Here is a 19,456-nt window from a genome sequence, read left to right as displayed (position 1 = left end):
CGCTGGAGTTTCTGGGTTAGTCTCAAGGGCAGCCCCACGTAGAGTGAGTTACAATAATCCAGTCTGGAGGTGACTGTCGCATGGATCATGGTGGCTAGGTCAGGGCGAGAGAGGTAAGGAGCCAACTGCTTAGCTTGGCGGAGATGAAAAAATGCCGCCTTTGTTGTAGCTGCAATCTGCGCCTCCATGGAGAGGGAGGTATCGAAGATTACACCCAAACTCTTAACGGACGGTGCTGGCACTAATTGCACCCCCGCAAGAGATGGGAGTTGCCCCCTCATTCCCATATCGTCCCGTCCCAGCCAGAGGACCTCTGTCTTCAAAGGATTTAACTTCAACCGGCTCCCACGTAACCATCCAGCCACAGCTTCCAAGCATCTGATCAGTGTGTCTGGGGCCGAGTCAGGATGGCCATCCATCAACAGATAGAGTTGGGTGTCATCAGCATACTGATGGCAGCCCAGCCCAAAACTCCGGACAAGCTGGGCAAGGGTGCGCATAAAGATGTTAAAAAGCATCGGGGAGAGTATCGCACCCTGGGGCACTCCACACACCAAGGAGTGGCGCGATGACAATTCCCCCCCAAGCGCCACCCTGTGTCCCCGACCAGAGAGAAATGAGCACAGCCATTGAAGGACTGTGCCCTGGATCCCCACGTCGGCAAGGCGGTGGTCCAGGAGTTCGTGATTGACCATGTCAAAGGCTGCTGACAGGTCTAGAAGAATCAGCAGCCCCGACACGCCTCAATCCAGCTGCCTGCGGAGATCATCTGTTAGGGCGACCAGAGCCGTCTCAGTCCCATGACCAGCGCGGAAGCCGGACTGGAATGGATCCAGAGCCAATGTTTCATCCAGAAACCTACCACTCTTTCACAGCCTCTCTATGCTCCATCCAGACAAGCAGAAGGCATTGCCAGAGTTCAATGACATATTCCAACCGGGGGGAAAACAACACTCAGGGTGCAAAGCAAGACCATTGAGACATGTGGTCTTGTGAGAATACTGAGGTCTAGACAGAAGGATGGAGGGTTGCATTCAGCTCCTGGTCCTCAAGTTGCCCACCTTTAGCTTAAGATGTTCAGTTGGAGTAGAGCAAAGAGGCATTTAGGAAAAGATATTTCTTATCTCATCAATTTGCATACATTAACCCCCACCCCCCCACTAATCAGGCGTCCAGTGTAACATGATTATTGATAAATCCAGGATGACTGATGTCTTCTTCTTTTTGATAAGGTATCATTCCAAGCAGCTGAAAATCCTGGTACAGTTTTTTGTTGTTGTTTTAAAAGCCCTGCACTTAGAAGTAGAGTTGGTAGCTTAGGGCCTCAGGCAAATTCCAATATATGCACACACCCCTGCTTCAGAAAGATGTGGGGTGTCTGAGAGCTTTTATTCTGAAATGAAACACATATACTTGTAATGTTGCCAAGGGAGACATATTACAATTTTTTTATTTAAGTGAATGTGCTGGTGCAAGAGCATTCTAATCCAAGGATTACACTGTAGCCGTGAGATCGCGAGAAAAAAGACTTTTTGTTCAACAAACATTATGGAAAATGGATGCATTTATTTTTTCCTGATCATGTTGCCTACTTAATAGTAGTACTGGTTTGTAGTGGTAATACAACTGGTGGTAGTATGATTGTGGAGGCCATCTAATGTATCCCCACCTTACTCAATGCAGGATTCAATTACATTCTTCCCTGGCACATGGCTGTCCAGCCTTTGATTAAACATCTCCAGTGAAGGAGAGCCAAACAACTTTTATCATTATTTTTTCTCATAACATTTAGTCAAAAATTATGCAATTTACACTAATTAGTTTTACTCCTGCCTAATTAGAGAGAGCAATCTAGAATGGCGTGTTACAGTTTCACCCATTGAGAAATGGCTAGCAACAGCTGTTTCCTTTACTTCCCTTTCCTACTTTGGATTGGGTTTAGGTTTCTGAAGGGTGAGGCCAGTCACCCTTGGCACAGTGTCATCCAAATATGAGTCTCCTAAGAGTATGTTAGGACCCCTTGGGGGCTTGCCATAGTGGTGCTGGTGATTCTATATGGCAACCACTTTTCTCCCAAACAGAAGACAATGACCAACTTCTGAGACATTTCGGGGGGGTGGACAGGTAACAACCAATCCAAACCATGACTGGTAAGAGAGTCTGGTGGTGTTTTTATTTGTTTGTTTTAAGAAGAGAGTCAAGGGCAGGTGTCAGTGGTGAGATGTCACATGGCACTGGGGCCCTAGCCATTACCCAAACATGTTGGCTGCTGACATGCCCCAGAAGGTGACAATTAAATGAATTACCTGAGCATTGTCTAAAGGCACTTGATGCAGCCAACATACTGTGGGATGGGCCACCACCAGCCTGGAACCACATGAATACTGCCATGAATTCCAGGATGGGGTTGAGAACCATTTTGTTTGTTGTCCTACTTTGGCATTTGTTGTTGTTTAGCTGTTTAGTCGTGTCCAACTCTTCGTGACCCCATGGGGCATAGTAGTGTCTATTTAAAGTCTTTAACATCCAACTTTCTCAAATTCCCATAAAGTGTTCCAAAACTTGTGGAAGAGGACTTGCAAAACGTGATGTCGTCTGCAGAAGTGTAGGGACTTCCACACTGAAAATCCTGCCAGAGAATATGTGCAGCAGTCAAACAAAGCCAGAAATGCAGCAGACGTGTGTGTTGGAACGGTGCCCCAAAAACGATCGTCTACAATGGGTGATTTCTGCTTGGAGTGAGGTACAACAACCAACATGCTCTACAGGACTTAGCCATAGGGTGATATTTGAAAATCAAGTGGTGTTATATTCAAAGGAGTGTCAGACAATATTTGTTGTTAATAATGCAAAAGTTAGTAATGCCCCTTTGTCGCTGGACTTTAGGAAGAGAAGTTTGTCTCCTTGCTTGGAGCTGTGAGGGGAAATAGTTGATGCAGGCCCACCCACTGTGGGGCTTGTGGACCTATAGCAGGGATGTATAACCATTTATTTTTTTCAGCCCAAGGGCCACCTTCTGACCCTCAAAATGCACAAAATTCTGAAAGAGGAAGCGGGAAAGGGAGTCACTCTTCCAATGTTTTCCTTCAGTTCTCTCTGTATATTTCAAGGGAGAAAAAGCTAGCCACACTCACCACCTCATGGCCAAGAGAATAGTGGGCTTAGTGGCTTTGTGGGCATCAGAGGAAGACCTGAAGGCACTATTTTGATGGCCCCTAGCTTAACTCTGCAAATGAAACTCCATTATCCAGTCAGTATCTTTTAAATATATTTTCTGCGTGTACTTTGTTGTCCCCTGTTAGGAATAGTGGTGGTGGTGGGGCATTTGATTCAGTTTGTATTTAAAGGCAAAGTTTCCAAGTCCGCATTTTCCAAAACAACATGCAGACCTAAACAAGACACCCTTCAGAATCCACACTTCTCCACACTTTGCAATGCATTTATGCACCCAAGGAATGTACATGCTTACCTCGGAGATATTATAGGTTAAGTTCCCAACTACAACAATAAAGTACTGCAATAAAGTGAGTCACACACACACACACACACACACACACACAATTTTTTTTGTTTCCCAGTGCATATTATAATTATGTTTACATTATGCTGTGTGAAATACCATTATGATGTTGTTGTTGTTGTTTTAAAAAACATACATACCTTGATTAACACATACTTTATGGCTAAAAATTCCTAACCATCATCTGAGCCTTGCTCACAGAAGGTCATGCCTCAGCGTTGATGGCTGCTGATAGATCAGGGTGGTGGTTGCTGAAGGTTGGGGTGGCTGTGACAGTTTCTTAGAATAAGAAGCTTGATGGCTACCCTGAGAAAGCACGCTTAGCCTTCCCCCAGGCCTCTCTGGCTACAGAAGTGGGTGGGCTTTAGTCCTAGCCAGTTCCACTGTGACGGCCAGAAGAGGGGAAGCAGGGTGGGGAACTTCCTTCCCCTGGAAATGGTTGGGCTTCCTGTTGCTGCACCCACATTCTCGTAAGGATCTGCAGGAGCATGTGGGGAAATAGGGTCCTGCAGCCTCACCACCAACCCAGCAGCAGCAGCAGCAGCAGCAGCAGCAGCAGCAGCAGCAGCTGTTGCTCCTCCAGTCCTTCAATTTGTAAAAAATGCAAAGTGCAATAAAGTGAGGCATGCCTGTATATAAAAATGCATATACTAGTGTAAAGTGTGCTTATAAATGCATATATTACTGAAAAATAACATATAAAAATGCATTCTATTAGGGGGGATTGCTTGCAAAATATTAGGCAAAAGTGCATATAGCAAAGTGTATATTAGAAGAATTTCGTACTAAAATACTGATGAGTTTTATGAGGGCGTTTTTATTTTCTACAATGCAAATTGATATGGAGAAAATTTGTCTGGAAAAATGAGAAAAGGACAGAAACTGAAAGTGACACATTCTCCCTTTCCTACCCATAGTGCTCTGCCACCTGTGGCCCAGGTGTGAAGCGGCGAGAAATGCAGTGCAGCGAGAAAAGTATCAGTGGCAAACTGATCACCTTCCCACAGCGACGTTGCCGAAACCTTATGAAGCCAAATATTGAACTGGAGGAAGGCTGCAACAGAGGAGCATGTTCTCTGCACCATTTATACCACAGGGTGCCAGGGTGGTATTCTTCACCTTGGCAACAGGTGAGAGAAGAGGTTTCATATGGAGATCTAAACCAGTCATTTCTACCATGTTTCATAATGTTGGTTATCACCAAGTGCTTCCCTTTCTCTAGTTTAGGGGAAAGGAACTTTTTAAGCCTGAGGGCCACATCTCCCTCTGGGCAACCTTCTGGGGGCCAAATGACAATGGTGGGTGTGGCAGAGGCAAATCAGGCAAACAAAAAATGCATATTTTGCCTTTGCACAGTAGACTAGTTTATTCAGACTTGCACATCTCTTTCTATCCTCCATCCAGGCAAGCAAGGAAGCATTCTCATAGTAGAAGAGCACATTCCTGTCAGGCAAAAACACTCAAGCAAAGCAGGGCTAATGGGGAATGTGCCTCAGGAGAGTCCCAAGGGCCACAGATAAAGGTCTAGAGCAGGGGTAGGCAACCAAAGGCCCGGGGGCCGAATGTGGCCCAATCGCCTTCTAAATCTTGCCCGCGGATGGTCCGGGAACCAGCGTGTTTTTACATGAGTAGAATGTGTCCTTTTATTTAAAATGCATCTCTGGGTTATTTGTGGGGCATAGGAATTTGTTCATATTTTCCCCCAAAATATAGTCCAGCCCACCACATGGTCTGAGGGACAGTAGACCGGCCCACGACTGAAAAAGGTTGCTGACCCCTGGTCTAGAGGCTGCATTTGTCCCCTAGACCTGTTCTTCTTTCTTGTCTTCCTGTCCATTGACAGTGTCACTGTGATTTGTACTTCACTTAAGGAAGAAGAGGAGAATCAACAGCACCATTTTGGTATAAGTGATTCATTTGTCTGGAAACCGATAAGTGCTTTATATAACAATGTTTCTGCTGCAGCAGCTATGTTGCATTCCACCGTCTTTTCCATACCAATCTTCAGAGGGCTGCACTGTGGTTGAACCATTACAAATCTTTATGCACAATGTCCTTGGGGATCTACAGAGATTGTCTGGAATTCCTTAAATAGTGTGATTGATTACTGGATCAGTCTGTGTTTGTTTCCACAGTCTCTCAAACAAGCTTCTGTATTTTGGAACTTGCTTACTTTGTCAGTGCCATATCCCTAAGACAAGCATTTATTTGATAGCATATACATGCAGCTTTTGAACCTTAAGTTTCATAATCAGATGAAAGTGTCATGGGGACATGATCTTCATGGATAGTGGGGTTTCTTGAAAATAAAATCAGGGTATTTCAACCACACTGGGTCCCCTCCCCCTTGAGAAGGATAGCAGGCAAATTCCTAATACCTCTTAGCCATCCTGAGGGATTATTCAAAGCCAAGTGGCAAGGGGTCTTGCACAGCATTTAATTAATGTTTTAAACCCTGGTTAAACAAGCAGGCAGGAGTTGGGGAAGGAGAAGCTTGCAGACTGCCTACATATGTCCTCCTTCTCCCATTTTCCTCGCTACCAGAATCTTCCCCAACTTTGACAGCCTTAGGTTGCTCGGGGGGGGGAGGGGTTTGACCCAGTATGACCTGAAGCAGCCTCAGCCCAACCCAGTCAAAACCCTGGTCAACCCCAGTTGGCCTGGTTTATTTTGAGATCTGGGATTTAGGTGGATCCAGTGCACAGCCTGACTAGAAATACAGACTCAAATGTGTAGACCTATCCAGGGAGAAAGTTCTACAATGCTGGTTGTAACACTGAAAAGACCCTACTCCTTGCTACCACCCTTGGGTTTTCCCCTCAACCTTTCAGGGATCAAGCGTCAAATGCATATACTCCTTTGATGGCTTTGTATAGAAAGATTCATGTGGAAGAAGTGTAAATGGAAAGGAATTCAATGCTTGGAGCTCTGGGGGCCCTCATGGAAGTAAAATCCCTTATCCTTTCTGTCACTTACAGTGCACGGTGACATGCGGTGGAGGAGTGCAGACACGGACTGTCCAGTGCCTTCGTCAGGGTCAACCAGCTGTGGGCTGCCTGCCTCAACAGAAGCCCGCAATGTCAAGAGCCTGCAATACTAATTTCTGCCTTGCCCCTGAGAAGAAAGGTAAAGACTGTCCCACTGTTTAAAGTAAATGTGTAGCAGACTAGATCTCCGAAGCTTTGCCCCTTTCTGAGAGCTGATACATAAAGGCCAGTGAGAACTGAATGGTTGAATTGTTTGACAAGACAATTCTGCCTGAGTAGTTGGCAAAATATGGGTAAAAACATATGGAAGACCTGCAGAACTAGGCATCACCTGTCTATGCTGGTCTATTCCATGCAGGCCTCATGGGAAGTTTCCTTATTCCTGATAAGTCTGTCTACCTAACTCAGTGTCATCTACTCTGAGCAGCAACGACCAAGGGAGACATTAGCAAATGGGATACTGCTCCACCTGACATCAGCCACCCTGCCCTGGCATCTGCCTGCTTACTTACATCCAGCCCAGGAGATGGCACTGGCTGCCATCTTTCCCCTTTCTAGTCTCTGTATTACCATTAAGTAGCTAGGAGGGTGGGGGCAAACCTAGAATTATTTGTTTCTCTCTGTCATTGGCTCTGGCTCTACATGCTGTTGGTCTCTCTGCCTTCCACCCCGCCACTCCCAATGGGACCAACTGCCACTCACAGCAGCTCTCCAAGGATGCAGACAGAGGTCTCTCCCGAGACCTGCTACCTTGTTATTTTAAATGGAGATGCAATGGATTGAACCTGCGACCATCTGCACAAAAAGCCTGTGTCCTGTTACGGAGTTGGAGTCCCTCCACAAGTCATATAGTGAGTCGTTTTCACCTGTGAGGTAGACCTAAATCATTAGATTCAACTGAATCTTGGATAGTCAAAAGGGATGAACGAATAAATCCTTGCCTGAATTTACTGCTTCCTTATTTATTCCTACCATTTTTATATAAAAACCCACAAACATAACAACTTATTTTTGCTGAGTTCCAGAGGTTTTTTTGGTGTGTGTGTAGATCTCCCCTCCTTGAACTTCCAGGAATGGATCATTCCAAGAAGTTCCTGGGTCTAGTTTCATCCACCTTTATTTTTGCCCAATTAATACCAATAATAATATCCACTTTCTGTCCTGAGACGGTATTTTTTCCATTTCTCTTCCCCTAACTGGATTTCTTGTCCAGTGTCTGTTACTCATTTCACTCCAGTCTCTTCCCTTCCCCCTCCCTGCAGCTGTAGAAGTCCTTCTGACTTTATTGTAACTAGGTCTTCAGGCTCTGGAGATCAATTATTTCTTCACCGTGCTGTAAGTCTCTGTCTCCACCAGCGAACACAGCCAGCTGTGCTGGAACTGTATTGAAGCCAATCACTCTCAATTACCCACCACATAGTTCCAGCCCTGTGAGTCATTGGGGAGAGATCATGAGAAAGAAATGAGCCTTTCAGGGAGAGTTAACATGCTTCCCTAGACAAGCTGGGTCTGCTCCTCTGTTCATATCCCCCTCTCCTCATTTCCATCACTCAGCAGGGTACTGTAACTCAAAGCTCAGTGGTGGCTGGTGGGGCTGAAAGGCAGAGAGGCCAACAGTAGGTGGAGCCAGAAACAGGTAGAGCTAACTAATTCTTGTTTTGCTCCGATCCTTCTTCCTACTTAATGGCAACACAGAAATGAAGGAGGCGGAAGCTGACAGCCAGTGTCACCTCTTGGGTCAGATGTATGTAAGAAGGCAGACTTACGTGAGTAAGACGGCTGGTAGATAGCAGGAAAACCTGTTCTTTACTGCTGAATCAGAACAAATGGCAATGCAGATTTTCGGCGGATTGCTGTTTGTGCTGATTCAGTGGTAAATAACGGGTTCTCTTGAGGAAAGTGCCAGCAGGGATTTGTGGGGGAAACAAAGGGGCTCAGACTTCAAATCTATGCCTAGAAACATGGTACAAAAGGAAGTCTGGATGAGCCCTTAATGAAAACAGTTTTGGATAAGTAGAGATGTTAGATAATTCCAACAAACATAGAAATAGGAAACTACCTATTTTCACTTATTTGAATGGAAATCAGTCCAGTGAATACAAATGGTATTTGCCTTTTAGACTGCAAATGATACATAACTGGTTACTGCCCCCCCAACCATTTGCAATGTGTTTACTTTGCAATGAAATGAATGGGGTGGAATAATGTAACAGCAATATGATTGATTATAAAAATTACATAAATTAAGTAATTTTGCCACATCAGATGATGAGATGAATAACATAGGTTTTGGAAGAAGAACTTCAGTGGAATGGAAATGGTGTTGTGTGCAATGAATACAGGGCAAAACTGAAAAGGATGTATTCTTACATCCCTGTGGGAAGACAATTGTTTGTTTTTGTCTTCAACACTTAGCCTTATAGGGCAGGCTCATGTGGTCCTTACTGGAACCATGACTTTGAATAGCTGACAGCCTGTGTATTATGTCAAGACGTGAGTGATTTTATACAAATGAGAAGAGTCTCTTCTGTGCCATCAGTTTTAAGCCTTTCATCTGAAATAAAAAGGATGCGGATTAAAAGCCATGTCAATTTCCTGTGCTATGAACTACTAGTTTTGAGGGCAAACTGGAAGGCTTTCCCATGTTCCAATAATAGCTGAACTCAGCAGTAAATCTTTCCCAAGTTTCACTTATGTTGCTTTAATGCTGCAATTTAAATTGTTAAGGAATGTATTTCTAGAGTAGCAACATGATTCATTGCTATTCACTTTTAGGTAAAGCATTAATCAGTTGCAGCCAAACTACAGAATGCTTCAGCTATGCAATATTTTAAACCAACTGATCTTTGCTTTTTTCAAAATGATAGTCTAAAAAAAGGGGGTGGTGTTTCTTTTTTGGAGAATTTGGGCCATACTTCCAGTGCATGGAAGGACTCTTTTCTCCTTCTCTTTCTCCACCCTCTCTTTCAACCAGGCACTCTGCAATGCACCTACTGATGTCTCAGTTTGCATATTTTCCTCCTCCTCCTCCTCCTCCTCCTCCTCCTCCTCCTCCTCCTCCTCCTCCTCCTCATCGCTATTTCCTTTTGTGTCATGTCCTTTAGATTGGGAGCCAGAGGGGCAGGCACTGGCTTGTTTTTCTTTTTATCTGTAAGTTGCTCTAAGGGACTTTTGGCTCAAGAATGGAGTAAAAATAAATACATAATCTGAAATCCTCCTGCATCTCATAGACATTTGTCAGTTTGCTTCCCTCCCAGTGTGCTCCATGACATATGGACTACTCTAACAGATAGTATGCTGTGGCTGCATATTCCATGCAGAGAGAGGAGAAAGCTATTGAATAGATTGGTGTACAGGAGAACTTCATGTAACAAGCATAGCACAATGTGTCCAGCACATTAAGCAGCATGTCTCTAAGCAGATGTTCTGTGGCTGGAGTGGGGACTATTTTTCACACTGAGAACCACATTCCTTTTTAACCTTAGGGGTTAGGGCCCATTGAACTGAATCTGTAAAGTCAGTCATGACTTAAGTCCCACGAGAACTAAGTGCAACAGTCTCATTCTGGATCAAACTCAATACTATTACCAAAACTCAATTTGCATATATGTGAAAGAGATTTCTTTGGCTGACTTTCTTGGGCATGTGATGTGCTGAACAAGAGATTCTCCTTATAGGTGTTTTCAGGCATCTGCATTTTGGTGGTTTGTGTTTGGTTTTTTTTTTTTTGTAAGAAACCCATCCCCTGCCCCACAGCTCTTGACATTCTCAGACAGAAAATGCATAAGTCCTTGGAGGCAGCTTACATGTATGAAACGAACCAGCTAATAGGAGCATTCAGCTCATATTTGCTTGAGTTGTATTCCTTCTGAAAAGAAAGCTAGCAGAAATTTATAGGTAAGTATCCATGATCCAGGAATGCCATGAGTCTTGTATGCTGACTGAAGCTTTTCTGCAATCCCGAGTCTTCAGTGTTAATGCAGATCACATGAACAGGGCACTCGTGGGAGCGATTAGATGTCCATGTCATGAACCAGTCCAGGTGCATGAAGTGTCCCTGAGCTTCAGTGTTCCTGAGACATACTGCAAAATACTAAATATTCTTGTCTGGAATTTCACCATTGCAGATGATCCTTCTTGTGTGGACTTCTTCACTTGGTGCCATCTGGTCCCCCAGCATGGTGTCTGCAATCACAAATTTTACGGCAAGCAATGCTGCAAATCATGCACACGGAAGAACTGATGTGAATGGAATCACTTCAATGGCAAGAGCCTCCCTTGCAAGATGATGGCAAACTTTTCTAGAAGGTCTTCCAGAACCACAAATGACCAATGGAAGAGACTTGGGTACTGTAGAACAAGATGTTCTATGGTACAGCTTTTAACCAAGGATTAGTACACAAGGACTGGACTTTTTCCAAACAGGGTATTTTTGAATGCTAGCAGATGGAGGCAACTTTTAGCCTTCTTTCTATTTGTCATTAACCCTACTCTGTTAATGGTCATATCTGATCTCCAAAGTGGAGTAGCACAGTCAGTATGGTGCTCATATTCTGCTCAGTGGTATGCACACAGAACCTGCAAAGAGGCAATATCGTTGTAATACCAAGAGCTATGTTGGCTATTTCAATGTTAGTTAGCATAGCCCTTCAAAACAAGCAGAAAACAACTCCAGAGAAATTACGTTGGTGGCTGCTGAGATAATGTGTTGCTGTATATAACATAGGCATTATGTTATTCACAGTAAGCACAATTACTGCACTATCAAGATAAAAGGTGCTTTTCTATTTCACTTGCTGCTGGGAAAGCAAGGCTTATATCATGGTAGAATTTTAGTTTTATTTTGTTCCCCATTTCACTTTGATTAGTAACTCAGTCATGGTTTACTAACCACTTGAGAGGCAGGCACTCCTTGAGATGCCCATCCAAGAGAACAAAACAGGACTTTTCTTTATAGCATCTTCATTTAGGGCATTGCTATGTAGTATGAGCAGACTAGCATTTTATTCTTCAAGTAACTCATGAAAGCCACACATTTGCTGTTAGGCATCATTATCATCAGTGCTGAAACAAATGATCACCAGAATCCCAGAATCCCATCGGCATCCAGAATATGCAAATTTAGAGTTCAGTTTTGAACATTCACAACTTTTGGAGAACTTGCAGAAACCAGGTCTTTCACCTGCAAAACTTGAGTTTCCAGACATTGCACCTAGAAAGAAAATTCAGCTGTTGCCAGAAAAGTATAAATGGTCTGCATGAAATTCATAAACCAGTTTCTGGAAACTCTGAAGTTGCAAAATTAATCTTGGTGAATTCAAACAGGGTTCTAAATTAATATGGTTGTTTTTAGATTATAAAGTCAATAGATAAGAACAAATTGCTTGATTCAATTCACTAATTGATGTGTCAGTACAATACAATGCTTTTTGCAAATTCAGACATTTATTTTCTGCTTGGCACCCCACCATTATTCCTTCATGTAAAATGCCACTCTGGAGGGTTTTCTGACCTCTTGGAGCCAATGCACAGTTTGTAAATAGGGGAAAGCTATTGATGCCTTCTGCATGAACATGTGCCTTTGTTCATGTGGGACCCAAGCCTATGATCTGTGTTATTTGTTCTGGGTAGCTAGCCCAGAATAATCAAACACCAACACAATTATTATTTTTTGCAGTGGTGCTGACATTTGTACGCTCAGAATCCAATGGAACCAGGGCACACAATATCTTGGATGCCCAAACTGCAAACATTTGGAGGACCAAGCTATCACCTCTCTCTCTTTGCCAAAACTGAGACAACTAAAGAAAGATTGTAACCTAATGAATTTCTCTGAGGAATGGCTGAAAATGACATTTCCCTCTGTTTCCACTCAATTCCACAGTTTCATTTGATGAATGTAGTTCAGTTTCACTGATCCAAACTAAAAGTAGCCCCATCAGCACCAATGCAGACAGTGGTCAGTTAAATATAGGAGTTGCTTTTGCTAATGTTTAAATGAAACAAAACAAAATACATGTCTTCTCTGTGATATGCTTAAGAAATGATTATTGGAACCATATCTTGGCTTCTAAATTCTCCATGTCTTGAATATTGAACGTTGTAAACTGATACTTTCGAGGGGACATTTTCCTCCCCCTGGCAAACTTTTGTTCTAAAAATGTGTCATTTTTTATTATTTGATGTAAAAATATTAATTTATTAATGCATAGCTCCCCCCTCTTTTTATTTTCTCACTTGCTTCCCAAGTAAGTGGCAGCAACAGCAAAATAGTGTTACATAGAAGTATGGATTATGGTGTAAAAAGAAAGAAGCGCAAAGTATAAAGTGTACTATTTAATTATTTTATAAGTTTTATAAGAAAAATACTCTAACTGTTTCATTATGTTTGGTACACATACACGTTTTGAATAAAACATGGAAGCTTGATGTACATTCAGAGCAATGTGAATGACATTTCTGTTTCTGCATGCTTTTACAACTGCTGCCTTGAACATTCTCATGCCTGGCATATAATTTTGATATCCTGGTTTACTGTAGCAATACACACCAACATTTAAAGGCTATGTTGATATATAGAAAGCTTCATTTTAGGCCTGATAGCTGCCTCATACCCTCCAACATATCTCTGATGAAAATAGGGATGTCCTATTCAACAACAACAACAGCAACAACAACAACATTATTATACCCCACCCATCTGACTAGGTTGCATCTGGGTAGATTCCAACATATATAAAAACATAATAAAATATTAAACATTTAAAAACTTCCCTATACAGAGCTGCCTTCTGATGTCTTCTAAGGTTGTATAGTTACTTATCTCCTTGGCTTGGGGGTTGCTTAACTCCATACCCTCCAACATCTCTCCGATGAAAATAGGGACATCTTCAGGAAAAGTGGGACATTCTGGGATCAAATCAGAAACTGGGATGGCTTCTGTAAATCTGGGACTCTCTGGAAAATATATACCGATAATTCTTTAAAGAGGTCATGAACCCGGGCATGCAAAGCTAGTAACAGGCCTAGGCCAGAAGGGAAATGTAGACTCTATTTCAATCATCTTTACCAAAGATCTCCCTTTGCCTCTACCAGGGGGACTTGGAGTAGGCCCCTTCAAAAAGGTAGGTGTTCTAGCCTGGTCATGCAGGATAATTGTGTATTGGTATTATGGATGCACTGTTTCTGGATAACGAAAAGCAGATTATTTCCAACATAATACCGTATGGATCCACATTCTTTTGCAGTGCAAGGGCTGTAGGTGAAATGGAGATTAGAATGGGGATTGCATTGAGAATCTTGAAAAGCTCCAAATTCTTGGAAGCAACTCAAGCCAAGCTTTTTCAGATTCCTTAATGCTACAATAAAACAGCCCACAATCTCAGATGTCAGGCTCTCAGTTCATCCATGCTGTTCTAGTTTCAGGTTTGGGACACCCATTGAAGGAACTGGAAATTTATTCTGGATGTCGGACAACGAGAGGTATTAAATAGCCAGATGGGAAGGAGGGGAGGCTAGGCGACAATGAGAAGGGACAGTGTATGAGTGGGAATATCAGAGTATTCCAATGAATACACAAATGGGGGAAGAAATTTACAGTGTTCATTTATTCATCCCATGTCCTGAGTGGACATTAATCCAGTGAATATGATTGGTATTTACTGCTGGTGCTTTCAGGCCTCAAAAAATACATAATTGATTACATTTTCTTTCATTTGCTGGTGATAATGGCTTTGTAGTACTCTCCATTGAGAATTCAGGGTTCATGAAGCATTGCTGCCCCCACACCCTCAACCCCTGTCATACAAGTGCCACATAACCCAAATTTCTGGACTAGGAGGTATAATAATAGTTGATATATTAGAGAAACGCTCTTATTTGGGACATTAGTCAAAGCTTTGCAATTTGTTGGGTCTATTGGAGCTGTCGAAGACCAAAGACTTCTCATTGTACATTGTTGGCAATCTCTTTAATGCATCACAAGACAAGAGAAAACCCATCCCTGAAAATAGAGGATTTGCATATAATTGGCATCTGCTAATTTATATGTCTAAAGGCAAATGTAGTATAATTACTATAATTTAAGTGGAAACACAGTCTCACCATAGTAGGGAAGGCTGCGACCAGGTGACCTGTGTCCCTGGTCAGGTGTTGACTGTTGACTAGCAACTACAAGGACCCTGTTCTTCCTTCTTGTGGTTCTTTATATTTAAAATGGTCTTGGAATGGACCACCCTTCACACAGAGGGCTGTCCTAGTAAAGCTGGACACATAGTAGCCTTACTTTCTTTATAGGTGGGTAACATTTTCAGCCTAAGAGCCACATTTCCTTCTGGCCAACCTTCTGGGGGCACCTGGGTGGGTGAGGTATGAGGAAAAGGTCAGCAGAGCAAAAAAATTTATCTTTGTTCAGCAGACTCATTTATACTCACACTCACATACCCTTCTTTAGTCTCCATTCAAAAAATAAAAAAGACATTATCAGAGTTCAAGGACACAGACTAGCCAGGCAAAAAACAGCTGAGGAAGGTGCAAAGCAGGGCTGATGAGGGGTGTGGCTTAGAAGGGCATGTCACCAAGCAGAGTGTTTCAAGGGCCAGGAAGAGAGAACTTGGGGGCCACATTTGACCCCTGTGCTTGAGGTTCCCCAACTATGCTTTGCATATCAACAGTGTTTATATTCCAGCCCATATCTTGTGGTTTTGCATCATTACAGGAGGGGCCTGTTCCTGTCTTCTCACCAGTGGTACTGCTGACAGTAGGGTAAATTTCTGTAGGGTAAATTTCTAGTTCTCCACTCAGCAGACTGAGCAGAAGGTTCCCCTAAGCACAGCAGAGCTGACTCACCATATTTTAAAGTAGGTGAAGTAATACACATTACCATCTAAAGAGCTCCCCACCCTAAGACCATGAGGTCCAGAGTCTAAAATTACCTAACGGCACCACTGCTTGTCTCCAGCCACAGAAAGCCCTTCCCAAGCTTTGCTTCTGGTTGAACATTTTGTTTCTTGACCCAAGAACATTCTCAGGAAGCCACAGTTCTGGAAAGTCCTGCCCTTATTTTCCCTTCCTTGTTTAGCCTCCCACCACGTTGGTATATACGCAGAAGACTTTGTTCTATTGCATTCAATTGAAAGGTTATAATTTGGACTAAAGAAAAATGGCAATGTGAGCTAAACAAATTCAAACAATTTCACTAATCAGGGTTGCTTATCTAACTTTTCAAATGAGTTTTTTCTCCCAATGTTCCACCCCCATATGTGCAATTAGGCTAAAATAGTAGAAATGAACTGTTTAGCTTTCCCATATCATATTGTGTAGTCTAAGTTGATGGTAAAACAGTAATCACAAAAAAACTTCAGATTTGGTTACCATTATAGCCAAAGTAAAGATAATACTAATTGTGTGGATAAGAACATATGAAGGCCCATCTAGTCCAGTGGAAAAACCTCAAGCAGGACATGAATTCAATAGCTGCATTCTCACTTGTGATTCCCAGCAACTGGTATTCAGAAACCATATTGTCTCTGAGGGTGCGTTGTTATGGATAGATAGATATGGAGTAGGAAGAAATTGGATAGTTTTCCCCCTCATCTTAATTATTGCCCAATGGCTGTAATAAGATAGTAAGAAGAGCCCTGCTGGATGAGGCCAAAGACCCACTCTGTTCTCACAGTGGTCAACCAGATGCTTATGGAAAGTTCACAAGCAGAACCTGAGTGCAATAGCACTCTCCCCATCTACAGTCCCTAACAACTGGGATTCAGAGGGATACTGCCTCCGTCAGCAAAGGTCAAACATAGCTATCATGACTATAAACCTCTAATACTCTCCATGAATTTGTCTCTTCTTCTTTTAAAGCTAGCCAAATTGGTGGCCACTTCAACTTCCGGGGGGGGGGGGGGATCCACAACTAAGCACTGCATGAAGAAGTACTTTTTAATGAAATGTGTCCTGAATCTTCCAGCATACAGCTTCATCGGCTGTTCCTGAGTTCTAGTATTTTGTTTGAGAGACAGAAAAATACCTTCTCAATCCACACCATGAATAATTTTGTACACCTCTATCGTGTCCCCGCCTTACCTTTTCTATATAAAGGAGTTCTTCATAAAGGAGTTGCTCTATCCAGTTAATCATTTTGTTGCCCTTTGCTGGACCTTTTCCAGTTCTACAATATCCTTCTTCAGGTGAGGTGACTAGTAGTGTGGCAGCTAATCTACGAGTCTGTAGGATTTTGAGATGCATTTTTTTTTTAAAAAAAGAGGGGGCAGGGGTGGACATAGGAGTCACAGACCAGGTACTCCATCCCTTGACATGAGTGAAGTCTCGTCACATTAGAGAATTTCCATCAAATTTTCCCCTGCATGCATACTGCTTCTTGCTTACAACATGTCCTTTTGAAGGCTAACATTTTCATTAAAAGGATGTTCCAAGGAGGGAAATGTATATTACGTTTCTTACATGGAAACTGTGGAGTTCCTCATAAGCCCAAAGAAAAACAAGGCATAGTCAGGGAGAACCACATCCCATAAAAGAAATGAGACAACCACAATGAAATGAAATGAAGCCCCACAAAGGAGGTGAGTGGTTTGGCTAGAAGACAATGAAAAGGGCACATCTGGTGAACTGATGACTCTCCATGAAAGGAACATAGAATGATGCTTGTATTGCATGGTAAAATTATCTGGCTGGCAAGTGGCCTTTAAGGCAAGATGGCTGGGTTATTGGACAGTTTGTTCCATTATCTGTGGCTGTGTGCTGTGATTACTTGCCACCTCTTGTGAGGTTGGTCATCCAAAATGTAATGCTTCAGGGGTTCACAATGATAAGTCAATAGGAAAATTTCATGAATATCACTGCCAGCTGGGAAGCAGAGTAATATTTGGGGAAAGGAATCTGATTATAAACGGGTCAGAGGACTCTAGGAAATAGCATCATGGGCTGGAAGGTGCCTGCTGGTCATAAGTTGTGAGGAGGAGATACATTCCCTGGATTCAGAGAATTCATAAATCACCCTATAAATTTAGCATCAGTTACTAAATTCTTATCAGTTTTGTTCAGGCATGGTCACACTGCCAACTCTCATCATCTTTAAGGAGCATTTAAGAAACGCAGGAAGCTGTCTTATATTGAATCAGAACATTGGTCTATCTAGTTCAGCTTTATGTACACTGACTAGCAGTGACTGTTCAAAGTCTGACATAGGAAATGTGCAGCCTTACCTGGAAATGCTAGAGATTGAACCAAGGATCTTCTGCATTTAAGGCAGATGCTTTCCCACTAGGCCATTCAGTAACCTCTAGGGCCAGATGATCCTAAGTGCTCTTCTACCCTAGCAGAAGGTATTGATCACTGTGACTCCAAAGCTCAACAAGAAGTGACCTGACCATGGCAACAGACAGGTTGTAAAATCATGTGCTTTCAGAAAACTATCATGTCTAGATAGAGAAGACCAATTCTAGAGTGTGCTCTGCTACATGAGTTGAGCCAATAAGGTGTTGGGACAATCCTATGGGCATCATGGCCTCCACAAAGCTGTTGTGGAGTTGTTGTGGATTGAGTGGTCCTGACATGGATATGAAGATCTGCCAGGGCAATAAAATTAAGTTTGGCTGTAATCACAAACAACCCCATCTAGCTGAGCATCCTGTTCTCACCGTGGTCAACCAACCTATAGAAAGCCAGTAAGCGAGATCTGAGTGCAACAATTTTCTCCCCACTTGGGGTTCCCAGCAACTGGTATGCAGAGACATACTGCCTCCAATTCTGAACATGCTTGTGTGTGGTATCTTATCAATGTGCAAACACTGGATAAAGACCCTTGATGTGATCTTGCATGGAATCACATCACGTGAATTAACCCTAATATGCAGAGTTCCCCAGACTGCCCTCTCCCTGATTATTTGTGCATTTAGCATTCAAAGGAATCATTCTAAGAGCACAACTGCACCTCCAAGGAGCATCTCATCTCAAGATACGAACCAGCAAGCTGTGTTTTTAGCAGCTGACACTGCACACATGTGGAGCGGACAGTGACTGGTATTTTTAAAAACAAATTGTCATGTTGCTTTTGCCCAAGCATCACTGGTATCATTATTGAAACCCACCAGTGTTTAGTGGAAGTGCCACTGCTACACACAAAACCACGCCCAGAGTCTCAGATTTCTTAAATATAGTTGTGCTCAAAGAGTTCCTCTCACCACTTTGTTGGAGTTGGCTTCTTCTCTCCATTCCTAAAGTACTTTTAAAACACACACAAACACACACCAAAATTACATATCTATCAATGTGGCAAGTTATTTTTAAAGTTTCCAAGGATCTACTTCCTCAAGTAGATCACTTTTTCTTCTTGAGAGATGTTAACATCACACTGAGCTCTGTCTCCAACTCTGAACTCTGGTACTGCAGGATTGAAAAAGCTCAAAGGGCTTCAGTTCCTGCCATCCACAAAGGGGGTGGCAGCAAACTAACCAGACTGCCAGGCTCCCCCAATACTAGCTAGCCAACACATTATTATTATTATTATTTTAAAAAAGCTTGGATATGGGCAAGTGGTAGGTCACAAGGTTATGAATGTCTCCATCTGAATCCCTAGAGAGCCATTGCTGGTCAGTGCTGAAAAAGCTTTGTGAGATGAAATAATGATTTCACTCAGTTCAGGGCAGTTAAAAGGGGAAAGCTAGAATTAATTGATAACTTTATGTTTTCTTGCATGTTTTTAATTGAAATCTATGTTGTTTGCTTTGCATATAAACTTTTTTAAAAAACAGTGATATACATTAATGAGATATAGTTTCCTGCAAGCAACCTTCCAGAATGACTGCTCCCCGCTTAAAACGGGGGCGCCCTTTGCGTGGACACGTGCAGCCCCTAGATCTGGAGCGGCTCCAACAGCATAGGCTAGGCTTTGCCTTCCCTCAGGTGGGATACCTGGAGGTCTCCGCCTACC

The 19,456-nt window shown here is 42.7% G+C and overlaps 1 protein-coding gene across 4 annotated transcripts in view; it reads left to right on the top strand.

Moving 5' to 3' along the window:
• ADAMTS18 (ADAM metallopeptidase with thrombospondin type 1 motif 18) overlaps nucleotides 1-12,925 on the top strand; it is a 103,970-nt gene extending 91,045 nt beyond the window's left edge. For all 4 annotated transcript variants that reach the window (XM_081920266.1, XM_081920267.1, XM_081920265.1 and 1 more), the window contains 4 exons: nucleotides 2,552-2,743; nucleotides 4,438-4,650; nucleotides 6,499-6,646; nucleotides 10,635-12,925. In XM_081920266.1, coding sequence (XP_081776392.1) covers nucleotides 2,552-2,743; nucleotides 4,438-4,650; nucleotides 6,499-6,646; nucleotides 10,635-10,750 — 669 coding nt within the window. In that variant the 3' untranslated portion in view covers nucleotides 10,751-12,925. The remainder of the gene's footprint in view (nucleotides 1-2,551; nucleotides 2,744-4,437; nucleotides 4,651-6,498; nucleotides 6,647-10,634) is intronic.
• The last annotated feature ends 6,531 nt before the right edge of the window (nucleotides 12,926-19,456 follow it).

The sequence above is a fragment of the Podarcis melisellensis genome, assembly GCF_964234715.1.
Source record: "Podarcis melisellensis genome assembly, chromosome: 8".
In the NCBI taxonomy this organism is placed as follows: Eukaryota; Metazoa; Chordata; class Lepidosauria; order Squamata; family Lacertidae; genus Podarcis; species Podarcis melisellensis.
This window is presented reverse-complemented; position numbering and strand designations above follow the sequence as displayed.